The sequence below is a fragment of the Artemia franciscana genome, chromosome 3 (assembly GCF_032884065.1).
Source record: "Artemia franciscana chromosome 3, ASM3288406v1, whole genome shotgun sequence".
In the NCBI taxonomy this organism is placed as follows: domain Eukaryota; kingdom Metazoa; phylum Arthropoda; class Branchiopoda; order Anostraca; family Artemiidae; genus Artemia; species Artemia franciscana.
In genome coordinates, this window is record NC_088865.1 from 12,231,941 (window position 1) to 12,253,371 (window position 21,431).

General features: G+C 32.4%; 1 protein-coding gene across 1 annotated transcript; it reads right to left on the bottom strand.

Moving 5' to 3' along the window:
* Nucleotides 1-345: 345 nt before the first annotated feature.
* On the bottom strand, nt 346-21,019 carry LOC136024617 (AF4/FMR2 family member lilli-like). Its single transcript, XM_065700048.1, has 7 exons — nt 20,685-21,019; nt 16,762-16,829; nt 11,687-11,881; nt 10,202-10,279; nt 7,635-7,731; nt 2,256-2,394; nt 346-814 (listed from the first exon to the last, which is right to left on the bottom strand). Exons 1-7 carry the CDS (start codon nt 20,994-20,996, stop codon nt 684-686), a joined length of 1,020 nt encoding a protein of 339 aa, XP_065556120.1. The 5' UTR covers nt 20,997-21,019; the 3' UTR covers nt 346-683.
* Between the last annotated feature and the right edge of the window lie 412 nt (nt 21,020-21,431).

Consider the following 21,431-nt stretch of genomic DNA (forward strand, 5'->3'; position numbering starts at 1 on the left):
TCACTATTACTGAATCTTATGTTTATTATGTATTGTGAATTTATTGAATTTAACCTAAAAGCGTCTTCGGTAAATAGTAACCTTTCTTCAGTATTGCTGGAATAAAGTTTTTGCCTCTCCCACCCCCTATAAAAATATTGGTGCTACCCCCCCCCCCGAAGGTTATTTTAAATAATGATGATATTAAGGTAAAACCTCTGGAAGGTTTAAGGTGAGTATCAATCAAACGAAAAAAAACATGTATTTTTATGTATTCAAAAGGGCATATAAGGAATATCTTAGGCAGCCTTGCTCTTTCATTACTATCTCTAACTGAAAACATAATAGAGTTTAATTTTTTTTTTATTTCATAATCAAAAAATATTAAAACTTCAAGGAATAAACATATAACATTATATTATACACATAACATTTCGTCTTGAACTAGAAAAAATACGTTTATGATCTCTTGCAATAAAGAATTCGCTCGCAAAAGTCCACAAAAAACTTAAAATTGAAACACATTACGTATTTCAGTTAGATATACAAATTAAGGAAATAAAACACTTGGCAAGTAAGCACTTCCATTTTGTAATTATTTTCAAATTGAAAGGTATATATTCGGTGAAATGTTCTTATGGCAGCTCCGCTTCACAGATTTTAAGTCACTTGCAACACTGTAACTTTGTTACTTTGCATCAATGTTACTTTGTAGAACAACCTTTTCTATCCTTTTCAATTTTCTTAATTGCAGTAGAGACTATAAGAACCAGTTTTCTTAAACTGCAATGAAGAGTCAGAGATCCAAATTGGTGTTCAAGTTGTATAAAAAAGTCTGAAAAAATTATAGACATTAGTTTTTAGGGAAGAAAAGACCTAAAGTGTATTCTTAGACACAGTAGCATAAATTGGACAGCAAAAAATTAAAAATTCTTGTAAAAATTGAAACATAGATCTATTGAGGAAATTGAAAAACAGAAAAATGGATTATTTGCTATATATTAAAACGTAGAAGCATAGTCCATATTTCTATTCTAGTAAATTCTAGTCCTTAGAATTTTAGTCCATAGAACTTCAGGGGAGACAAGAAAAGTTTCAATTACTAATTTGAAATCATCTATAATACTTTTTGAAGACAAAACAAAAAATAAATGTGTCACTATCAAACAATTCTTGGTAACTGTTAATTTTTAAACATATTAGTTTCGTCAAGTTTAGTCTTGCCCATCAAAAGTTAAGAGCCTGAGAAAATTTGCGTTAAATTTGAAAATAGGGGGAAACATCCAACTTTAAGTCATAGAATCTTAAATCACACCATCAGATTCAACGTGTCAGAGAATCTTACTGTAGAAGTTTCAAGCTCCTACCTTCAAAAATGTGAAATTTTGTTTTTTCCCAGAAGTTCATTTGTTTTTGTTTTGTTTTTTCAGGGGTGATCGTATCGACCCAGTGGTCCTAGAATTCACCAAAAACACCGGATCAAAATTTTGAGATATCCATTCTATTTAACTTAGTTAAAAACCTAATAATTATGTCTTTATGAACGACTTAATCCCCCAGAGTCCCGAGGGGAAGGGCTACAAGCTACCAACTTTGACCATTGTTTGCATATAGTAATGGTTATTATGAAGTGTACAGACGTTTTCAGGGAGAATTTTTCGCGTTGGGGTGAGTAGGGAGGAGGAAGTTAGATGGGATGATCCTTCTATTGAGGAATTTATCATGAGGGAAGAGAATTTCCATGAAGGAGGCACTGGATTTTCTAGCATTATTAAAAAAAAAACACTGAGAAAATAATTATTTTTCAACTGGAAGTAATGAGCAGCTTTAAAACTTAAAACGAACACAAAATATTACGAATGTAAGCGAGTTCGTCTCATCCACAATAGGCCTACCTTGCTCTTTACGCCAAAGTGATTTTACTAATTTCAACTATTAATTCTACTTCCTTTGTGATTCAGGGGTCATTCTTAAAGATTTGAGACAAAATTCAAGCTTTAGTGTAAAGAGTGAGGTATTGAGGAGGGGTGAATCCCCCTAATACACTAATAAAAATACACAAACATAGAAGTTATATATCCATTTGTCTTATTGTTTTGAAAAGTAGAGTTATGACAAAGTGTCAAACTTTAGCGTAATGTGCAGGGCGTTGAGGAGGGACCAACCCCTTTCATATACGGAATAATTTCTGTTCGTCTTAAGTTTTAATGTCACTCCTTACTTGCAGTTAAAAAAACTTGTTTTTTTTTTATTAAATAAAAACAAGATGCACTCACCTTCAGAATGAGTTCTGAAAACCATCTCATCTGCTTGATCCCAAAGATCAAATGATGTTTGCAAAAAACCAACATTATGATGATGCCTCAATAGAGCTGAGTAAGTTGACAGTGGAACTGGTGCAGCCATTTGAGAAGACTGAAAGAAAGAATATTCGTTATATATTTGTTTATATATGTATATATATATATATATATATATATATATATATATATATATATATATATATATATATATATATATATATATATATATATAAAGGCTAAGGCTATAAATACGAAATAAATTTTTTTTAACCGGTAGCAAGGAGCAGCATTAAAACTTAAAACGAGCAGAAATTGTTTAAGAATGACTCCTGAATTACAAAGTCTTTAATTAGAATCAAAAGTTCTTCAGATGATACTAAAAAACTTTAGCTTACAGAGCGAGGTATAGACAAGGTAGCCACCCCTCCTTGTATAAGTAATAATTTCTTTTCCTTTTAAGTTTTAATGTTGTTCCTTACTTTTAGTTGAAAAAACTTGTTTTCTTATTTATTATCTGATCATTTATTCAAATAATTCTAGGAAATCTGACTCCCCCCCAGGGGAATTTCCCATCCACCATGAAAAATAACTCCATTGAAAAAATCTTTCCACGTACCCCCTGCTACCAGAAATTTCCCACCTTAAAATATTAGTATTCTTTTCAACAACCAATACTATATGTAAATAACAGGCAAAGTTCGTAACTTGCGGTCTTTCCCCGGGGACTGTGAGGGGGGTTAAGTTATCCTTAAAGATTATGTCGTTTGACTGTTCCGAAAACATGGCCATCTCAAAATTTTGATCGGGTGATTTAGAGAAAAATGAGTGTTGGAGGGGGGCTAACTTCCATCCAATAATGTCGGTCACTTAAAAAGGGCATTAGAACTTTTGTTTCTGATCAAAAGAGCCCTCTCCCGATCTTCTACGATTTTTGGTTCGATATGATCACTCCTGGGGAAAAAAAGAAAAAACAACAACAAATAAACACGTGTCCATGATCTTTTTTCTGACGAAGAAGACAAAATTCCACATTTTCGTACATAAAAATCTTGAGACTTCTACAGTAGGATTCTCTGGTATGTTGAATCTCATGATGTAATTTTCATTAAGATCATTTGATGTTTCGGGGTTGTGTACTTCCTTTTTTACTATTTGGGCAAATTTTCTCAGGCCCATAACTTTATATGGGCACCATTAAGTTTGATGAATTTTAAACATTTTGAACAAAAATCAATTCAATTCATTCATTTCAATTCATTCAATGAATTCAATTCTTTTGATGTATCTACTGTTACCAAGACTCTTTTTTTTAGAGATTCGGTTGTTATTGAGCCGCATCGCTCCTTCCTAACATATTCAACTAACAAAGAATATATTTAAGAAACACTTGAACTTAAATATGTAATACGGTAGAAACTAATGAATATGTTTGAAATATTTAACTCAAAACTGTGGAAATTGCAAATAACAGGTTTTGATTTGAGACATTTCTTTATGAAAAAAAGTTTTATAAATAGTTGCATTACCAAATATGACTGCAAAACTCAAATATATCCATGTGACAAATCGTAAGAATACAAATATCCAGCTTTTTTAAAGAATATTCTTTTAAATTGCAATAATTCTTTTAAATCGTTAAATCGTTAGACTATTGCGTGAGTTTAGACTAATGTGGAACTTATATACTAAAAACAGCACAGGTGTGATTTTACTATTCAAATGCTACTAATCGCTTTAAGTCGTGGTGAAATATATCAAAGCCAAATCAAAGACGAATAGATTTATGAAAAAAAAGAGATAACTAGAAGGGACTGAGGTAGAAAGTATTTAAACAAAAACCTAAATAAAATAAACCAAACAAACATCCTTTAGATAACATAATCTCTAAGAAACAGATAAGAAAAACCAGGTTTGTGATCATGCGCTCTATTCATTAGTGTCTGTATTGGTGGACGCAGAAAATAATAATGATTCTCTTGTCCTGGCAGGACACGATCTCCCTCGTGCTTTTGATTCATCAATTCGTGAGCAGATTCTGCTTCGGTCAGCATAAAGAGGAGTCCAAGCATGTGTTACAAAGCCCTTTGACTCAATGTATAGTTCACTTCGAGTTAGAATAAAGTGCAAAAATGTAAATTGTTATGTACTAGTTGAGTCTAATATACCAGTAAAGTAGGGTATAAGGCAAGGGGCTGTGAACTCGCCAGATTTGTTCAATAGCTCTGTTATTGATGCACAATATAAAGCCCCAACAACATGCATTTCTTTATGGGATTGATTTGTCGCTCATTAGCTATGCAGATGATGTTTGAAATATTAGTAGGAGTCTACAAGGAATAAAAAATTGTTTCAGTGGTTTAACGAATGAATATTCTTGTATCAGCCATTGGTTTACCCAGACGAAAGTGGAACAGCTGTTTTTCAAACAGTTCGTGGTAACGAACTGTAGTAAGGAGCGACATGGCTCAATAGTAACCAAAACTCCCCTCCGTAATCCCTCGCTCTTTACGCTAAAGTTTGACTCTTTGCCACAATTCTACTTTTTAAAACAATTAAAAGCTTTAGCATAAAAGCGAGGGATTGCGGAGGGGAAAACTCATTTCATATACGGAGCAATTTCTGTTCGTTTTAAGTTTTAATGTCGCTCCTTACTTTCAGCTAAAAAAATTAGTTTTTTTTATTTAATTAACTATAATGTGCCAACTGATGATGTATCTGTCATTCTGAAAGGTACTGAGGTCAAACCAGTTCATGCTATTTGGAGTCATTAGAGTCCGAATCGGTACATTGCTCAAGGTTACACGTGAACTTGCTATTGATGACACCCTCAGGAAAGTTCGTAGCGCATATGGAAGGCTTGTCCCAAATAATACAAGATTTAATCGTCATATTCTAGCCCAGTTATATAATCTATTTGTTCTGCCAAATTTTGTATACATATCTCCGCATATGTATGCGGAGAAATACATATTTCCGCTTTGGAAATGTTTCACTCAGACAGATAAGAAAAAGCTGCGCATTATTTATTTTATGTATGCTAAATATTTTCTTGGGCTACCACCGTGGACCAGTAACCGGTATTTGATTAAAAGATTTGTTCTGATAGATCCAGATGTTGCTGTCCCTATGAGAGTAATTAAATAAAAAAAAACAAGTTTTTTTAAATGAAAGTAAGGAGCGACATTAAAACTTAAAACGAACAGAAATTACTCCGTATATGAAAGGGGCTTTTCCTCCTCGACACCCCGCTCCTTACGCTAAAGTTTTTTATTGTTTTAAAAAGTAGAGTTGCGAGAAAGAATCAAACTTTAGCGCAAGGAGCGGGGTGTCGAGGAGGAAAAGCCCCTTTCATATACGGAGTAATTTCTGTTCGTTTTAAGTTTTAATGTCGCTCCTTACTTTCATTTAAAAAAACTTGTTTTTTTTATTTAATTTCTGAAAGTTTTTTAATCAATGCATGACTGATTTTGTCTCTCCGTACATAAATTATTAAAATGAAATTTGCATATTAATTCTTTTTTTGGCTAAATGGCTTTCTCTTAGTTTTGATCAGACGATTTTGAGAAATAAGGGGTGGGGAAGGAGGTCTTGTTGCCCTCCAATTTTTCGGTTAATAAAAAGGCAACTAGATTTTTTTGTTTTTAACGAACGTTTTTATTAGTAAAAAAAAATACGTAACTTAAGAATTAACTTACGTAATAAACTTTTATATTCTTATATTTTTGATTATATATATGAGGGGGTTGGTCCCCTCGTTAATACCTCGCTCTTCACACTAAATCTTGTTTTATCCCAATTCTTTAAGAATGACCCCTGAATCAGAAAGGCCGTAGAATAAATAGTTGAAATTATTTTAAAAAATTTTAGCATAAAGAGTGAAGTGTTTATCTCCTCCTAAATACCTCGCTCTTTATGCTAAAGTATTTTTAGAACCCCTCATATGCGTAATAATCTCTGTTCCTTTTTAAGTTTTAGTGCTTCTCCTTACTTTCAATTGAAAAAACTTTTTCATGTTTATATTTTCATTGTTTTTTTTTATAGTAATGCTAGAAAGTCCTGCGCCCTTTTCATTGAATTTCTCTTCCCCCATGAAATATTCCTCCAAGGAAAGATCCTCCCATATAGCCCCCTCCCCTGAACCCCACACCCAAACCGAAAAAATCCCCCTGATAACGTCGGTACACTTCCCAGTAACCATTACTGTATGTAGACATTGGTCAAAGTTTGTAACTTGCAGCCCCTCCCCCAGGGACTGTGGGGGGTAAGTCATCCCCAAAGACATAGTTATTATGGTTTTCGACTAGGCGAAACAAAATGGCTATCTCAAAATTTTGATCCGTTGACTTTGGGAAAAAAATGAGCGTGGGAGGGGGCCTAGGTGCCCTCCAATTTTTTTGGTCACTTAAAAAGGGCACTAGAACTTTTCATTTCCGTTAGAATGAGCCCTCTTGCAACGCTCTAGGACCACTTGGTCGATACGATGACCCCTGGGAAAAAAAACAAAAAACAAATAAACACGCACCCGTGATTTGTCTTCTGGCAAAAAATACGAAATTCCACATTTTTGTAGATTGGACCTTGAAATTTTTTCTATAGGGTTCTCTGATACGCTGAATGCGATGGTGTAATTTTTGTTAAGATCCTATGACTTTTAGGGGGTGTTACCCCCTATTTTCCAAAATAAGGCAAATTTTCTCAGGCTCGTAACTTTTTATTATAATAACTAAACTTGATGAAACTTATACATTTGAAATCAGCATAAAAATCCGATTCTTTTGATATATCTTTTAGAATCGAAATTCCGTTTTTTAGAGTTTCGTTTACTATTGAGCCGGGTCGCTCCTTACTACAGTTCGTTACCACGAACTGTTTGATTAATTTTAAAAATAATTTTCAGACTCTAAATCACCCTTAGGTGACTCTTCAGAGGATGTTTTAAATTAGAATTCATTTCTAATAGTTGAATGTTATGTGTATTAAATCTGTTGTATGTATTTGAGTTAAACTGTATTTCGCCGCCTTTTTCTTTTTTCTTTTTTTTTCTTATTTAATAGTTGAATTTTGAGTTATTTATTCTGTTGTATATTAATCGTGTTAAATTGTAATTTGCTACCTTTATCTCTTTTTTATTCGTACTCTGTCCCCTATTGTATTTGCACAGTTTTGGCAGGCAATAAATCAATATCATATCATATTATTGACAATAAGGCCGTCAATTTGATTATGAAGGGAAACGAGAAAAGTACACATAAAGTACAATAGAGACACAGAAAATAGAAAAGGAGAGAGAGAAAGAGAATAATAATATTAAGAAATAGAGTAAGATAAATTTAACAATAATTTGAATCTTACATTTGCAAAATGGCCATTTAATGTTATAACGTCTTTCTTCACCTCTGAATCTTTTGATTTGTAAAGATTCAAGTCCAGCATGGCTTGAGCTTTCATACTGAAATAAACAAGTAAATTGTAAGTAATCCGTCAAATAAACAAAAAAATGTGTCCAAATTAATTAGAATTACAAAAAATAATTGTAATATTTATAAGGTAGTTTTTCTTGTTTTTTTTTTATTAGTTATAAGTTAATGTATGATGTTTTTTTCTTATCGCGGGAACAAAAAAAAATTAACTTGAGGTAGGGGAATCAAATTCTTATGGGGAGTTTGATTTGACCACCTTTGCAAGGAATAATTTTCATATATTTTTTTTTATTCTTCAGAAATTATGTTATCACTTGGTAACGAGCGAATGACTTTTACAATTGTTTTCTTCCCCGAATTCAATATACAATCAAAAAGAAAAGCTAAAGTAAACCGAATAAGATTTAATAGGGTTTGCCTGTTTGCGCCCCCCCCCCCCCAAAAAAAATGCTGTTAATTATAGTTTGAATGATTGTTAAAGGTTTTTAATCCAGTTAAAGTATATTAAATCTAAAAACCTACTGTTTTCAAGCAGTTCGTGGTAACGAACTATAGTAGGGAGTGACCCGGCTCAAAAGTAACCAAAACTCTAAAAATTTTGATTCCAATAGCCACATCAAAAGAATCGCATTGTCATGTTGATTTTAAATTTATAAGTTTCATCAAGTTTAGTCTCACCCATTAAAAGCCTGAGAATATGTGTCTTATTTTAGAAAATAGGGGGAAACACACCACAAAAGTCATAGAATCTTAACCAAAATCATATTATCAGATTCATCGTATCAGAAAATCCTACTGTAGAAGCTTCAAGCTCATATCTACAAGAATCTGGAATTTTGCATTTTTTTGCCAGAAATATCTTGGTGGAAATAAAATCTACATTTCCTCCTGTGTTTGATCGATGTAAAGAGTTAACAGTCGATTGCACTGAAGAACTTGGTAATATTTCAGCATTTAAAGGAGTTGGTTTCTAAAGTTGCAGTGACGATTGAAGGTATAGTTCGCAAGGGTCCAAGAATAGAGAAGGCAATCTCAAGCGAAAAGTAAAGGAAATACCTTATTTAATGTGGTCCTAATCAAAGTGTAGCCTATTCCCAGTTGATGGAAGATAATGTTTGGAAGTGGCATAAAATGAAGAACCAAGTAAAGGCGAAGAAAAGAAAACTGACAACTCATTCCTCTTCCGAGTCACACGAAGTTGCTTTGTCTATTTTTGTCACTTCTTCAATAACAGCAGTCATGTGGATTTCCAAACAGATAAAATTACTCGAACTAAGGTTTTGCAGCAAGCAAAAGGTGAAAAAACAAACAGATAAGCTGTCAATTTTTCTTTTGTACATTCTAGGACCATAACGAGACAATTCAAATTCATCAACTTAAGCAAGATTTGTGGCAGCTCTTGATACTAATTATAGACCATAAAAATTGATCGATTTATGCAGAACTTTTCAGAGCGACTTCATTGACTTAATTTCAGCAGAAGTCAAGGAAAAGACCGTCGACAAAGTCTTGGATTCAGAATTGTGTTCATGAGTCGTATAAAAGGATCTAGGAGTTGTTTCAATGAGGGAATCTCATTACCCCTAGACTGTGTGCTTCGAGCCAACCCTGTGTAATCACAAATCGACGATTATGATGAAAACTTAAATGTAAAATATTTGAGGTGAATGGAGGGAGGATATATGTTTGTTTTTTTTAGTTTCTAATATACTTTTGTCTCTTGTATTATTTATACATTCTTTTAATAATAATTTGTTATTATTTGTTTTATTGATTCATCTTACTACTTTTGACTGCCTTTATTTCTTACAAAACCATGATCAGTGATGTATAATTGCACATGAACAATTATGAAACAAGCTTAAATGTCTTTTTGATATCTAAGAGAGCCTTGTTTTAAGCATGCAGGATAACTTTGTGCATTTAACTTGAGGAGATTGTACTCTGAATAAGAAACGAGCTTTTGACTCACTTTGTGTTCAAACCTCCCAAAAAAAATTGTGGATGCTGGTGAAGTTTGTCAGACTCCAAATACTTTTATTTCATATTAAACGTTAATATACTTTTCTCAACTGAAAGTAAGAAGCAAAACTAAAACATATTTCTGAGAGAAGGCAAATATTTTTTGTTAAGAGTATAGTTTTAGGGGTGTTTGAAAATATAATCTAAAATATAACAAGTTTTTCTCAAATGAAGGTGCAGAGAAGTGTTAAAACTTATAATGAACATAAGTTATTTTGTAAATCATGGGAGGCTAATCACTACTGATTCTCCCAAACTTTACGGTAAGGTTTGAAGTTGTTTCTTAGTTCTTTATGCAGTCGTTCTTTAAGAATGATGCGAAAACACAAGACGTGTTGAGACGAGCCTTACGCACATTTAGACCACTAGCTATTTTCTTAACCTTTTCTTATGGATTCATCTATATAGCTAAAAAAAAACATTTCCAGGTTTATATTAATATAAATTGTACATTTACTACCAAAAACTGTACAGTACCTCAAGACCAAGAGCATGGAGATATATTTTCCTTGAGACTGGCTGCATTCCTGATTTTCAAATTTCTTAGAAATCCATCTAAAAAAAAATTCAAACCATGAGAAAAACAGCTATAATAATTATAAATAGTTAAAATATACAGCAGTTATGGGGTTACAAGCATCGAAATAAGCGGAAATCAAGAACCAAATAAGGGAACAACAAGAGCTCCCCCCAAAAAACATAATGTTTTTATTGGTGGTGAGCCAAAACAAAAGCCTGAAATATCTTAGATTAAAATTTTAGGTATAAGAGTTTCCAGTTCAATTCTAATTTTTTTGTTCTGGAAAGCAACAGACAATGTGACTTGAGAGAATTTAACAGTCTATTTTTAATTAGTACCCGCCGAAATTCAAGGAAATTATCCATGTTTCTCAAAGTCGTAGGTAAACAATTCCATGCATGACGACGAATTATATCGGACTGTCTCGTAGAATGTGTATGAACATGACTTTCTAATTCAAACATACTTTTAAAACATATTGGTAAACAATTTTGAAAATATTTATATATAAACAGGCTTTGATAAAAAGTAATAAGTCCTGCTAAAGGCAAGATTTTGCAATATATACCTCTTTGGTACCGAGTCTTTAAAACCTACACCACATAACACTCGAAGCGCTTTATTCTGCAAAACTCGAATATGATGGAGATGAGAAGGAAATGAACTACCCCAAGCATTACAACAATATAGCAGATAAGGATGAATTAAGGAGTAATACGGTGTTCTTAAAATATCTCTTGGGAAAACTGTACTTCAGCTTTTTTAAAATGCCAACATTCCTAGCGAGTTTAAGACTAATATAATCTATATGTTCTCAAAAACTGAGACATTCATCAATTAATGCTACAATTTGTTCTTAAAGTACTTATATCAGCAATATTAAGTCTGTCTATCCAAGGGTAATAATTTGAGCTCCTACCATACAATAAAAAGCAAGATTTACTATAATTCAAATTTAACTTATTAAGCTTCATCCACTTTTGTACAAACTCCAGACAAGAACTAATACGACACAACAGCTGAATTCCTGTTTGTGCAGCCACAGTTATATGAGTGTCATCCGCAAAGCTGGGAACAATTACTTTTTCATGTGGTAAAATTGCAAGTTGTGCTCTATCAGTCAAATACCAGTTGCTTCAAGTTCTTTTATATCCAAGGATAATAAATTCAAGGTCTTACTTTTTCAGTTGAATAGTTCTTGATCCACTGGCCAGAGATTATTTGTTCTTTTTTTTTAAGTTACAAAATCTGTAATTTGGTTTTGAATTGTAAAATAATTCCCATTATTTTTAGCAATCAGTCAGCTTTACGGCTAGTTATTACATAAAATAAAAAACACTTATAACTAGAGAACATAATTTTGACTCATCAGGAAAATTATGTAAATGGTGCTCATTCCTTTCAGAAATAATTTGGCAGAAAGTTAACAAGAAAAAACCTACTTGATCAATTTTCTTGCTTCCTTGTAGCTACTTTGAGCTTCTTTACTGCATGGTGTACCTGGATGGTCTATAAATAGTCCAGCCACAACAAAATGCATCGCAGCCTTCAAGTAGAATATGAATTGCTGGACTATATCGCTTTCTTTATCAGCTAAAGCAGTCAGTTGAATGGCGGTTTTAAAATGAATCTGGCCGCTGTAATTAATAAAATAAATAAAATTATTCTGTAGCAAAAGAAGATCAAATATTGAAACAATAATTCTCGTAAGAGGCAGTGTCAAATAGGTAATGAAATTGCTTGATGAGCGAGTTTTGGGTTTTGCGAGAATTAGAACCTGTTCAATGGGGTATTTTGCTACATACATTCTAAGCTTCTTTCAATTCATAAACAACAATGCCCTCAAACACAAAGTAAATTTTTTTGGCATATTAAAGCGAAAAAATTATCTATTTTAAATGAAAACAGTGATTGTTACTTTATGGCACATATTAAACCAAATACATCAGAACAGCAAAATAACATATACCCCCTCCTAATATTTTCCAATTGACAATAAGACATCAGGAGGACAATCAACAAGTTCATTTGATTTATACATTTTAAATTAAATAAAAAAACAAGTTTTTTGAAATTAAAGTAAGGAGCGACATTAAAACTTAAAACGAACAGAAATTACTCCGTATATGAAAGGGGCTTTTCCTCCTTGACGCCCCGCTCTTTACGCTAAAGTTTTTTATTGTTTTAAAAAGTAGAGTTGCGAGAAAGAATCAAACTTTAGCGCAAGGAGCGGGGAGTCGAGGAGGAAAAGCCCCTTTCATATACGGAGTAAATTCTTTTCGTTTTAAGTTTAAATGTCGCTCCTTACTTTCATTTCAAAAAACTTGTTTTTTTATTTAATTTCTGAAAGTTTTTGAATTAATGCATGTCTGATTTTGGCTCTCCGTACATAAATTATTAAAATGGAATTTGCAAATTAATTCTTTTTTTGGCTAAATGGCTTTCTCTTAGTTTTGATTAGACGATTTTGAGAAATAAGGGGAGGGGAAGGAGGCCTAGTTGCCTTCCAATTTTTCGGTTACTTAAAAGGCGACTAGAACTTTTAATTTTTAAAGAATGTTTTTATTAGTAAAAAATATACGTAACTTAAGAATTAACTTACGTAACAAACTTTTATATTCTTATATTTTTGATTATATATATGAGGGGGTTTGTCCCCTCGTTAATACCTCGCTCTTCACACTAAATCTTAAGTTTTGTCCCAATTCTTTATGAATGACCCTGAATCCGAAAGGCCGTAGAATAAATAGTTGAAATTACTAAAAATAATTTAGCATAAATAGCGGAGTATTTATCTCCTCCTAAATACCTAGCTCTCTATGCTAAAGTATTTTTAGAACCCCTCATATGCGTAATAATCTCTGTTCGTTTTAAGTTTTAATGCTTCTCCTTACTTTCAATTGAAAGAAACTTTTTCATGTTTATATTCTCATTGTTTTTTTTATAGTAATCCTAGAAAATCCTGCGCCCTTTTTATTGAATTTCTCTTCCCCCATGAAATGATCCTCCAAGGAAAGATCCTCCCACATAACCCCCTCCCCTGAACCCCACATTCAAACCAAAAACAAATCCCCCTGAAAACGTCGGTACACTTCCCAATAACCATTACTGTATGTAATTAAAGGAGAAAAAAAACTAGTTTTTTTTAACTGTAAGTAAGGAGCGATATTAAAACTTTAAACGAATAGAAATTACTCCGTATTTGAGATGGGTTGTCCCCTCTTCAACGTCTCCCTCTTTACGCTAAAGTTTGACTCTTTGCCACAATTCTACTTTTTAAAACAATTAAAAGCTTTAGCGTAAAGAGCGAGGTGTTGAAGAGGGGACAACCCATTTCAAATACAGAGTAATTTCTGTTCGTTTTAAGTTTTAATGTTGCTCCTTACTTACAGTTGAAAAAACTAGTTTTTTTCCTTTAATTTCTGAACGTTTTTGAATTAATGCATGTTTGATTTTGGCTCTCCACTATAGGACTTGTCCAATCTTATTGAATTTTTTGTATTGAATCAGATTAACAGATTATTAGAATGAAATTTGCATATTAATTCCTTTTTTGGCTAAATGGCTTTCTCTTAGTTTTGATCAGACGATTTTGAGAAATAAGGGGTGGGGAAGGAGGCCTAGTTGCCCTCCAATTTTTGCGGTTACATAAAAAGGCAACTATAACTTTTAATTTTTAACTAGCGTTTCTATTAGTAAAAAATATACGTAACTTAAGAATTAACTCACGTAACAAACTTTTATATTCTTATATTTTAACTATGTATATAAGGGGGTTTGTACCCTCGTTAATGACTCGCGCTTTACACTAAATCGTAAGTTTTGTCTCAATTCTTTAAGAATGACCCCTGAATCAGAAAGGCCGTAGAGTAAATAGTTGAAATTACTAAAAATACTTTAGCATAAAAAGCGAGGTATTTATCTCCTCCTAAATACCTCGCTATTTATGCTAAAGTATATTTAGAGCCCCTCATATTCGTAATAATCTCTGTTCGTTCTAAGCTTCAATGCTACCCCTTACTTTCTCCTTAATTGAAAAAATTTTTTCATGTTTATTTTTTTATTGTTTTTCTTATAGTAGTTTTAGAAAATCCTGCGCCCTTTTCATTGTATTTCTCTTCCCCCACGACATATTTCTCCAAGGAATGATTTACCCACATAGCCCTCTCCACTCAGCCCCACCCCCAAAACCAAAAAAATCCCCCTGAAAACGTCTCTACACTTCCCAATAGCGACTATTATATGTAAACACTGGTCAAAGTTTGTAACTTGCAGCCCCTCCCCCAGGGACTGTGGGGGAGTAAGTCATTCCCAAAGACATAGTTATTATGGTTTTCGACTATGTGGAACAAAATGGCTATCTCAAAATTTTGATACGTTGGCTTTGGAGAAAAAATGAGCACGGGAGGGGGCCTAGGTGCCCTCCAATCTTTATGGTCACTTAAAAAGGGCACTAGAACTTTTCATTTCCGTTAGAATGAGCCCTCTTGCAACCACTTGTTCGATACGATCACCCCTGGAAAAAAAACAAAAACAAAAAAAAACAAACAAACACGGATCCGTGATCTGCCTTCTGGCAAAAAATACGAAATTCCACATTTTTGTAGATAGGAGCTTGAAACTTTTGAAACTTGAAGATTCTATGACTTTTACGGGGTGTTTCCCCCTATTTTCCAAAATAAAGCAAATTTTCTCAGGCTCGTAACTTTTGATGACAAAGACTAAAGTCGATTAAACTTATATATTCGAAATCAGCATGAAAATCCAATTCTTTTGATGTATATTTTAGCATTAAAAATTCTGTTTTTTAGAGTTTTGTTTACTATTGAGCCGGATCGCTCCTTACTACAGTTCGTTACCACGAACTGTTTGAACATTGGTCAAAGTTTGTAACTTGCAGCCCCTCCCCCAGAGACTGTAGGGGGTAAGTCATCCCCAAGGACATAGTTAGTATGGCTTTCGAGTATGCGGAACAAAATGGCTATCTCAAAATTTTGATCCCTTGACTTTGGGAAACAAATGAGCGCGGGAGGGGGCTTAGGTGCCCTACAATTTTTTTGTTCACTTAAAAGTTCACTAGAACTTTTTATTTCCGTTAGAATGAGCCCTCTTGCAACACTCTAGGACCACTTGGTCGATGTGACGACCCCTGGAAAAAAAATAAAATAAAATAAACACGCACCCGTGATTTGTCTTCCCACGTGATTTGTCTGAAATCCCACATTTTTGTAGACTGGACCATGGAATTTTTTCTATAGGTTTCTCTGATACGCTGAATGCGATGGTGTGATTTACGTTAATATCCTATAACTTTTAGGGGGTGTTTCCCCTATTTTACAAAATAAGGCAAATTTTCTCAGGCTCGTAACTTTTGATGACAAAGACGAAATTTGATGAAACTTACATATTTAAAATCAACAGAAAAATCCGATTCTTATGATATATCTTTTAGCATCGAAATTCCATTTTTTAGAGTTTTGTTTACTATTGAGCCGGGTCGCTCCTTACTACAGTTCGTTACCACGAACTGTTTGATTACGAATTAGTTATCCTCTGCACGGAGATTCAAAATATTAATAAATAACCTTGAAAATTAATTAATTTATAAATTTTCGATTAGATTATATAACATATTGTATTACATAAAATATTACTCTGGCTTAAAAAAATATTGGAAGAATAGGAAGAAAAGTCTGCGAACTAAAATTAGAATATTTCAAAGCAAGATGATGAAGGACATCTCTGATGTTTTAAAAAGGAATTGGGTAGGATTGTCTTGAGTACCCGACTGACGGCAATTTTTTGAATAGCAGACTAGAGTGTATAAGATTATAAAAGTGTTGGGCTTACTCCTGAATGCTCCAGTACTAAACAAACATATTTACCCTAAACTAACATGTACCCGTCATTAAAAACCATTATGTATAAGTATGTTCCTGAAATTTAGATTTTTGCATCTTCCACGCCCTTGGCTAATCTTTTGATACGTGTTTCAATATTTTTCTTGGGTTCACATTATTTATAATAAGCTTCATTTTTAACTGAATCTGAGTTAAATCTTTAAAACCACTAGGATATTTTTTCGAGAAATCTCCTAAAAATTGTTCAAGTAATCTACTCACCTTTTAAATGTATAAAAACACTTTTTTGCCCTGATAAGCCCCCTTCTCACTCAAGCAAGAAGTAAGACCCCTGTTAATATATATATTTTTTCAATTTTCCATACGTATTCTTCTTAATTCCCTTTAGTGCAATCCTTCCTTCCTCACTCGGCAAACCCTAGCTATAATTTGTCAAAATTTATTTATACATCAACCTCACTTTTCTTACAAGAGGCTATTCAATCGATAACTTTCATCTTTCTTTGTTTAAATTAATTTTGTATTTCAAGTATTCTATCTGTTTTTACGCATCTGACTTTTTTTTATCACTTCATTATTACTTCTTTCCGACCCCATTAATGACGCTTCCAAACTTTTCGTTCAATATTTATATAATAATTCAGACTTTACAGTACCTTTTGCTGTTTTTCTGGACGTTTTTCTCCTTGACGTTTTGAATGGACTGGGTTGGCTGAGTCACTTCCTAAAATACAAATTTTTTTTAACCAAAAGGAATTATGCTCAGTCTTAAACAAGCGACTAGAACTTCTAATTACCAATCCAATGAGTTCCCTCCTAAATTTATACGATCACACTTTTATATTATCCTTGTATACCCCAGGGGCATAGTATACAACTGTCGCCCTCAGGACAGAGGTGGTCAACTTCAAAGACGTAATTTCGAGACCTTTCAATTACGTTGAATAAAATACCTATCTCAGGATTTTGGTTTGAGGTGGTTGGGGAAATGCTGGTCGTGAGAGGGGGCTACTTGCCCACCAATTACTTTTGACTATAAAAAGGGCACTAATCCTTTCAATTTCCAAACTAATGAGCCCTTTTTGAAGTTTCTATGACAGCTCCTTCGATACAAATTTCCCTGGTCTAAAACAAAAACAAAACAAAAATAAAACAAGAGCTAAAAGCTCATATGGCACTTGTGACGAGGTCAGAAGAGCCAATACCTTCTTTCCACCAAGTTTCATTACGATCCTTCCACTCTAAGCGTTTTCCAAGATCTCTGGTTTTCCCCTCCTACTCTTCCCTCCAATGTCACCGAATCCTGTCGGGATTTAAAATAAGAGCTATGAGACACGAGGTCTTTCTAAATATCAAATGTCATTAAGATCTGATAACCCGTTCAAAAGTTAAAAATACCTCATTTTTTCAAAATTTTCTAAATTAACTTTCCTTTCACTCCCCCCCCCCTCCCCAGATGTTCAAATCGGGGAAATAAATATTCCTAATTTAAGGATTGGCCAAAGTCCATGCATTTACCCCCTAGTCAATTCTTTTTTTTTGATGGCTTGGAAAATGATTTTGATTTATTTATTGATAAGTGGTGTAACACTAAATCATTATTTTATAATGCTAAGATTAAACAAGCAATTTCTAATCTACAGAATGAATTTGTAATTGTGCCAGTGGATAAAGCTAATAATAATTTTGCCACAATTTGTCAGAAGCTGTATTTTGATATCTTAAAAAGGGAGTTATGCACAACTAATGTTTACGAAAAGGTAAATTTAGAGGATGAGAATTTAATTGAAAAGACTGAAGAAATTCTTTTTAAAAATTTTAATATTAAAATAAATGACAATAATAAAAAGTTCCCTTTCCTATATTGGACTGTAAAATTTCATAAGAATCCCCCTAAATCACAGTTTATTGCTGGAGCAGCTGAATGTCCAACCCGCATTGCTGCTACTGACCTCTCTTTAATTTTAAAGGAAATTGTAAATAAACTTAAAACCTATTGTTCTGGTATTAAAAAATTTTCGAATTTTAATCCATAATGGAGTGTTAATAATTCACTGCAGGTGATAGATTCTTTAACAATGGTTTCAGCTAAAAGAATTGAGTCTTTCGATTTTGCGACAATGTACACTAATTTATCACTTATTGTAGTGTTAGATAATTTAAAGACTGTTATCAAGAAATTTTTCCTTTTATCTAGTAAAAGGTTCTTAAAAATAGACACTTATAATAAAAAAGCTATATGGACAAATTGCTTTAATACTACAGTTAACTTGAGATGTTATAGCCTCGATATGATTTTTGAGTTATTAGAATTTGTTTTATACAATACTTATATAAGATTTGGTGGTGATTTGTACAAGCAAATCGTGGGAATTCCCATGGGGGGGGGGAATGCCAGCCCAATTATAGCTGACTTGTTTTTAAGTCAACTAGAATATAAATATATGATGGATAAGAATAATCCAAATAATTTAAAACATGTTTTGTCAAATAATATAAGATATTTAGATGATATTTTGGTCTTAAGCTGTAAGGATTTTATTGATATTTCTAAAAATATATATCCATCAGAGCTTACTCGTGAACCTAGTCATGGCGCTGGTCATGAAGACCATTTTTTAGATTTAAATATTAATATTTGTGATAATAATAAATTAAGTTTTAAAATGTATAATAAAACGGATGATTTTGATTTTGAAGTGATTAGTTTCCCATTCCCTGAAAGTAATATACACTCAAATATCACATATTCGGCGTTTTTCTCACAGTTACTTCGTTATGCAAGGATTTGTAGTAATTATATTGATTTTAAAAATAGATGTAAACTCTTAAGCCAAAAATTGATATTAAGAGGTTTTTCTGCAAATAAATTAACTTGGCAATTTAAAAAATTTAGTTTTCACTATAATGAACTTTTAAATAAATATCAAAAGAATTATCTGGAAATACTTAAAGAAATTTTCAACTAATTTCGGAGGTTCGAGAAATGATGATGCAGCGCCATTTATTTTGAATTATGTTTCTAATAGAGCGGATTTTTTTTTAAATAGCCACATGGTAAAGATGAATTCTATAATTGTTTAGTTCATTCAGGTTTTTTGCAATGTGTTAATATTTGTGATTTGGTAAAATTTATCATATTTAGTTTACCTATTGTTGCTAAAATGAGGGATATATTAACAGAATAAGCTTGTTTTGATGTTACTTGGTTGTTCTACATATATATATATATATATATATATATATATATATATATATATATATATATATATGTATATATATATATATATATATATATATATATATATATATATATATATATATATATATATATATATATATATATATATATATATATATATATATATATATATATATATATATATATATATATATATATATATATATATATATATATATATATATATATATATATATATATATATATATATATATATATATATTTATATTTATTTATTAACTGGCAGTTTAGTGTCTGCACGCTAATTTTTCTTAAGACTCTGTTTAAGCCGGTTACAACTAACTAATACTTGAGTTTCATCCTGATCACTCCATTTTAAGTGATTTTCAAGATATCCTGCCCCCTTCCAAATCCCCCCAGTGTCATCGGATTTGATCGGGATTTAAAATAAGAGCTTTGAGATGCAAAATCTTTCGAAATATCAAATTCTATCCAGTTCGTAAGACCTGATCAGACCTGATCACTGGTTCGTAAGTAAAAAATACATCAATTTTCCTAAATTTTCCAAATTAACCGTCCCCCCACTCCTTCAGTGAGTCAAAACGGAGAAACTCTATTTTAATTTAATTTCGTTTGGTTCCCTGATACATCTGCCAAAGTTCATCGTCCTAGTCTATCTGGAAGTGCCCAAACTAGCAAAACCGGGACCGACAGACAGAAATGGCGATCGGTATATGTCACTTGGTAAATACCAAGTGCCATAAAAAAGAAAAAAATACAATGTGCTCACATCACTATTTACTTAGATACGCTGTTGCGCTGCTTATGATTTTGTCCATTATCCCCTGACAATTGCCTGAATATTTTGACTCATTGCCATTGCCCTTTGTTGCAGTGTAAATCATAGTAGCAACGATCGTAATATTGAAGGTTATTAATATTACGTAATTAATACTAGTAATCATAATTGGTCGTAATTTAATATTACATAAAGTTATTCGTCAAACTTTTTTCATATATTCTTTTGACTGCCAGCATGCATATAATGTGTTTGTTTTTTATTAGTTCAAAATACCTCTTTATATTCCCTTGAAATATTACTTTAAAACCCTTAGCCTTAGCATTAGTCGTTGTAGTAGAAAGTCCGAAGTTTCAATTTTATGCTCTAAGGTGTTTCGAAGATCTTGCTAATATGCTTTTTTTGAGAATCTGGACGTGTATAGTGGACTGTGATTTTGTTCAATATCCCCAAACATTCACTCAAAGTTTCATCTTAATACTATTAACCTAACTATATCATCCTCCTTGTTTACATTCCCTGAAGGCTTAAAATAATGTGTAATATGATTGAATAGAAAAAGTAAGGAAAAATGGTACCTGAATAGGCCAGTAAAAAAATTTTCTTCTTGAGGGGGTATTGGAACCAGTTGTTCTGTGGTCGATCATATTTCTTTCACTGCTTCTTTTTGCAGCATTCTTAAGATTAGTAGACGCTTTTTGTATTAAATCCAAGTTCAAGCTGCACTTAATCATTGGAAGTTCAGTGGGTTTTTGGGGCTTCGGTGTGAATTCAACTTTCCCAGGAGATACCGGCATTGTATCCACTCCAATGTTATCCCAAAGGTTAGCTCCTTCCTTTTGTAATGTTGACTTTACAGCATCATATTCACCAAGAGTATGTACAATCATAGAATATGTTCTGTCACCATCAAGTTTCACCTGAAATTGTAAAATTATTCAATACAGTTTAAAAATATTTTTTGGATTAGAGTTTCTAAATGTTCCGAATAGCTCTGCAGTTTATAGTGATAGGAAATAATATTTGCTTACCTAGTAATCTTCATAAGGTCTATTATTACTCACAAAGAACAACAGCTTGATTCTTATTACTTTATATACAAAAATGGACCCTCAGAAATAACCTCTATATACCTGCAGAATAAATAATCTCAAGCAAAGTATTAACATAACTAAAATTTCCTTGGATGAATTATTATTTTCGGGATATACATTTTCTAGGCTTGGACGGCATTCTATTCACCATTTATTCTTTAAAGACTATTAAATTAAAAAAAAAGTTTAACTGATAGTAGGGAATGACATTAAAAATTAAACGAACAGATA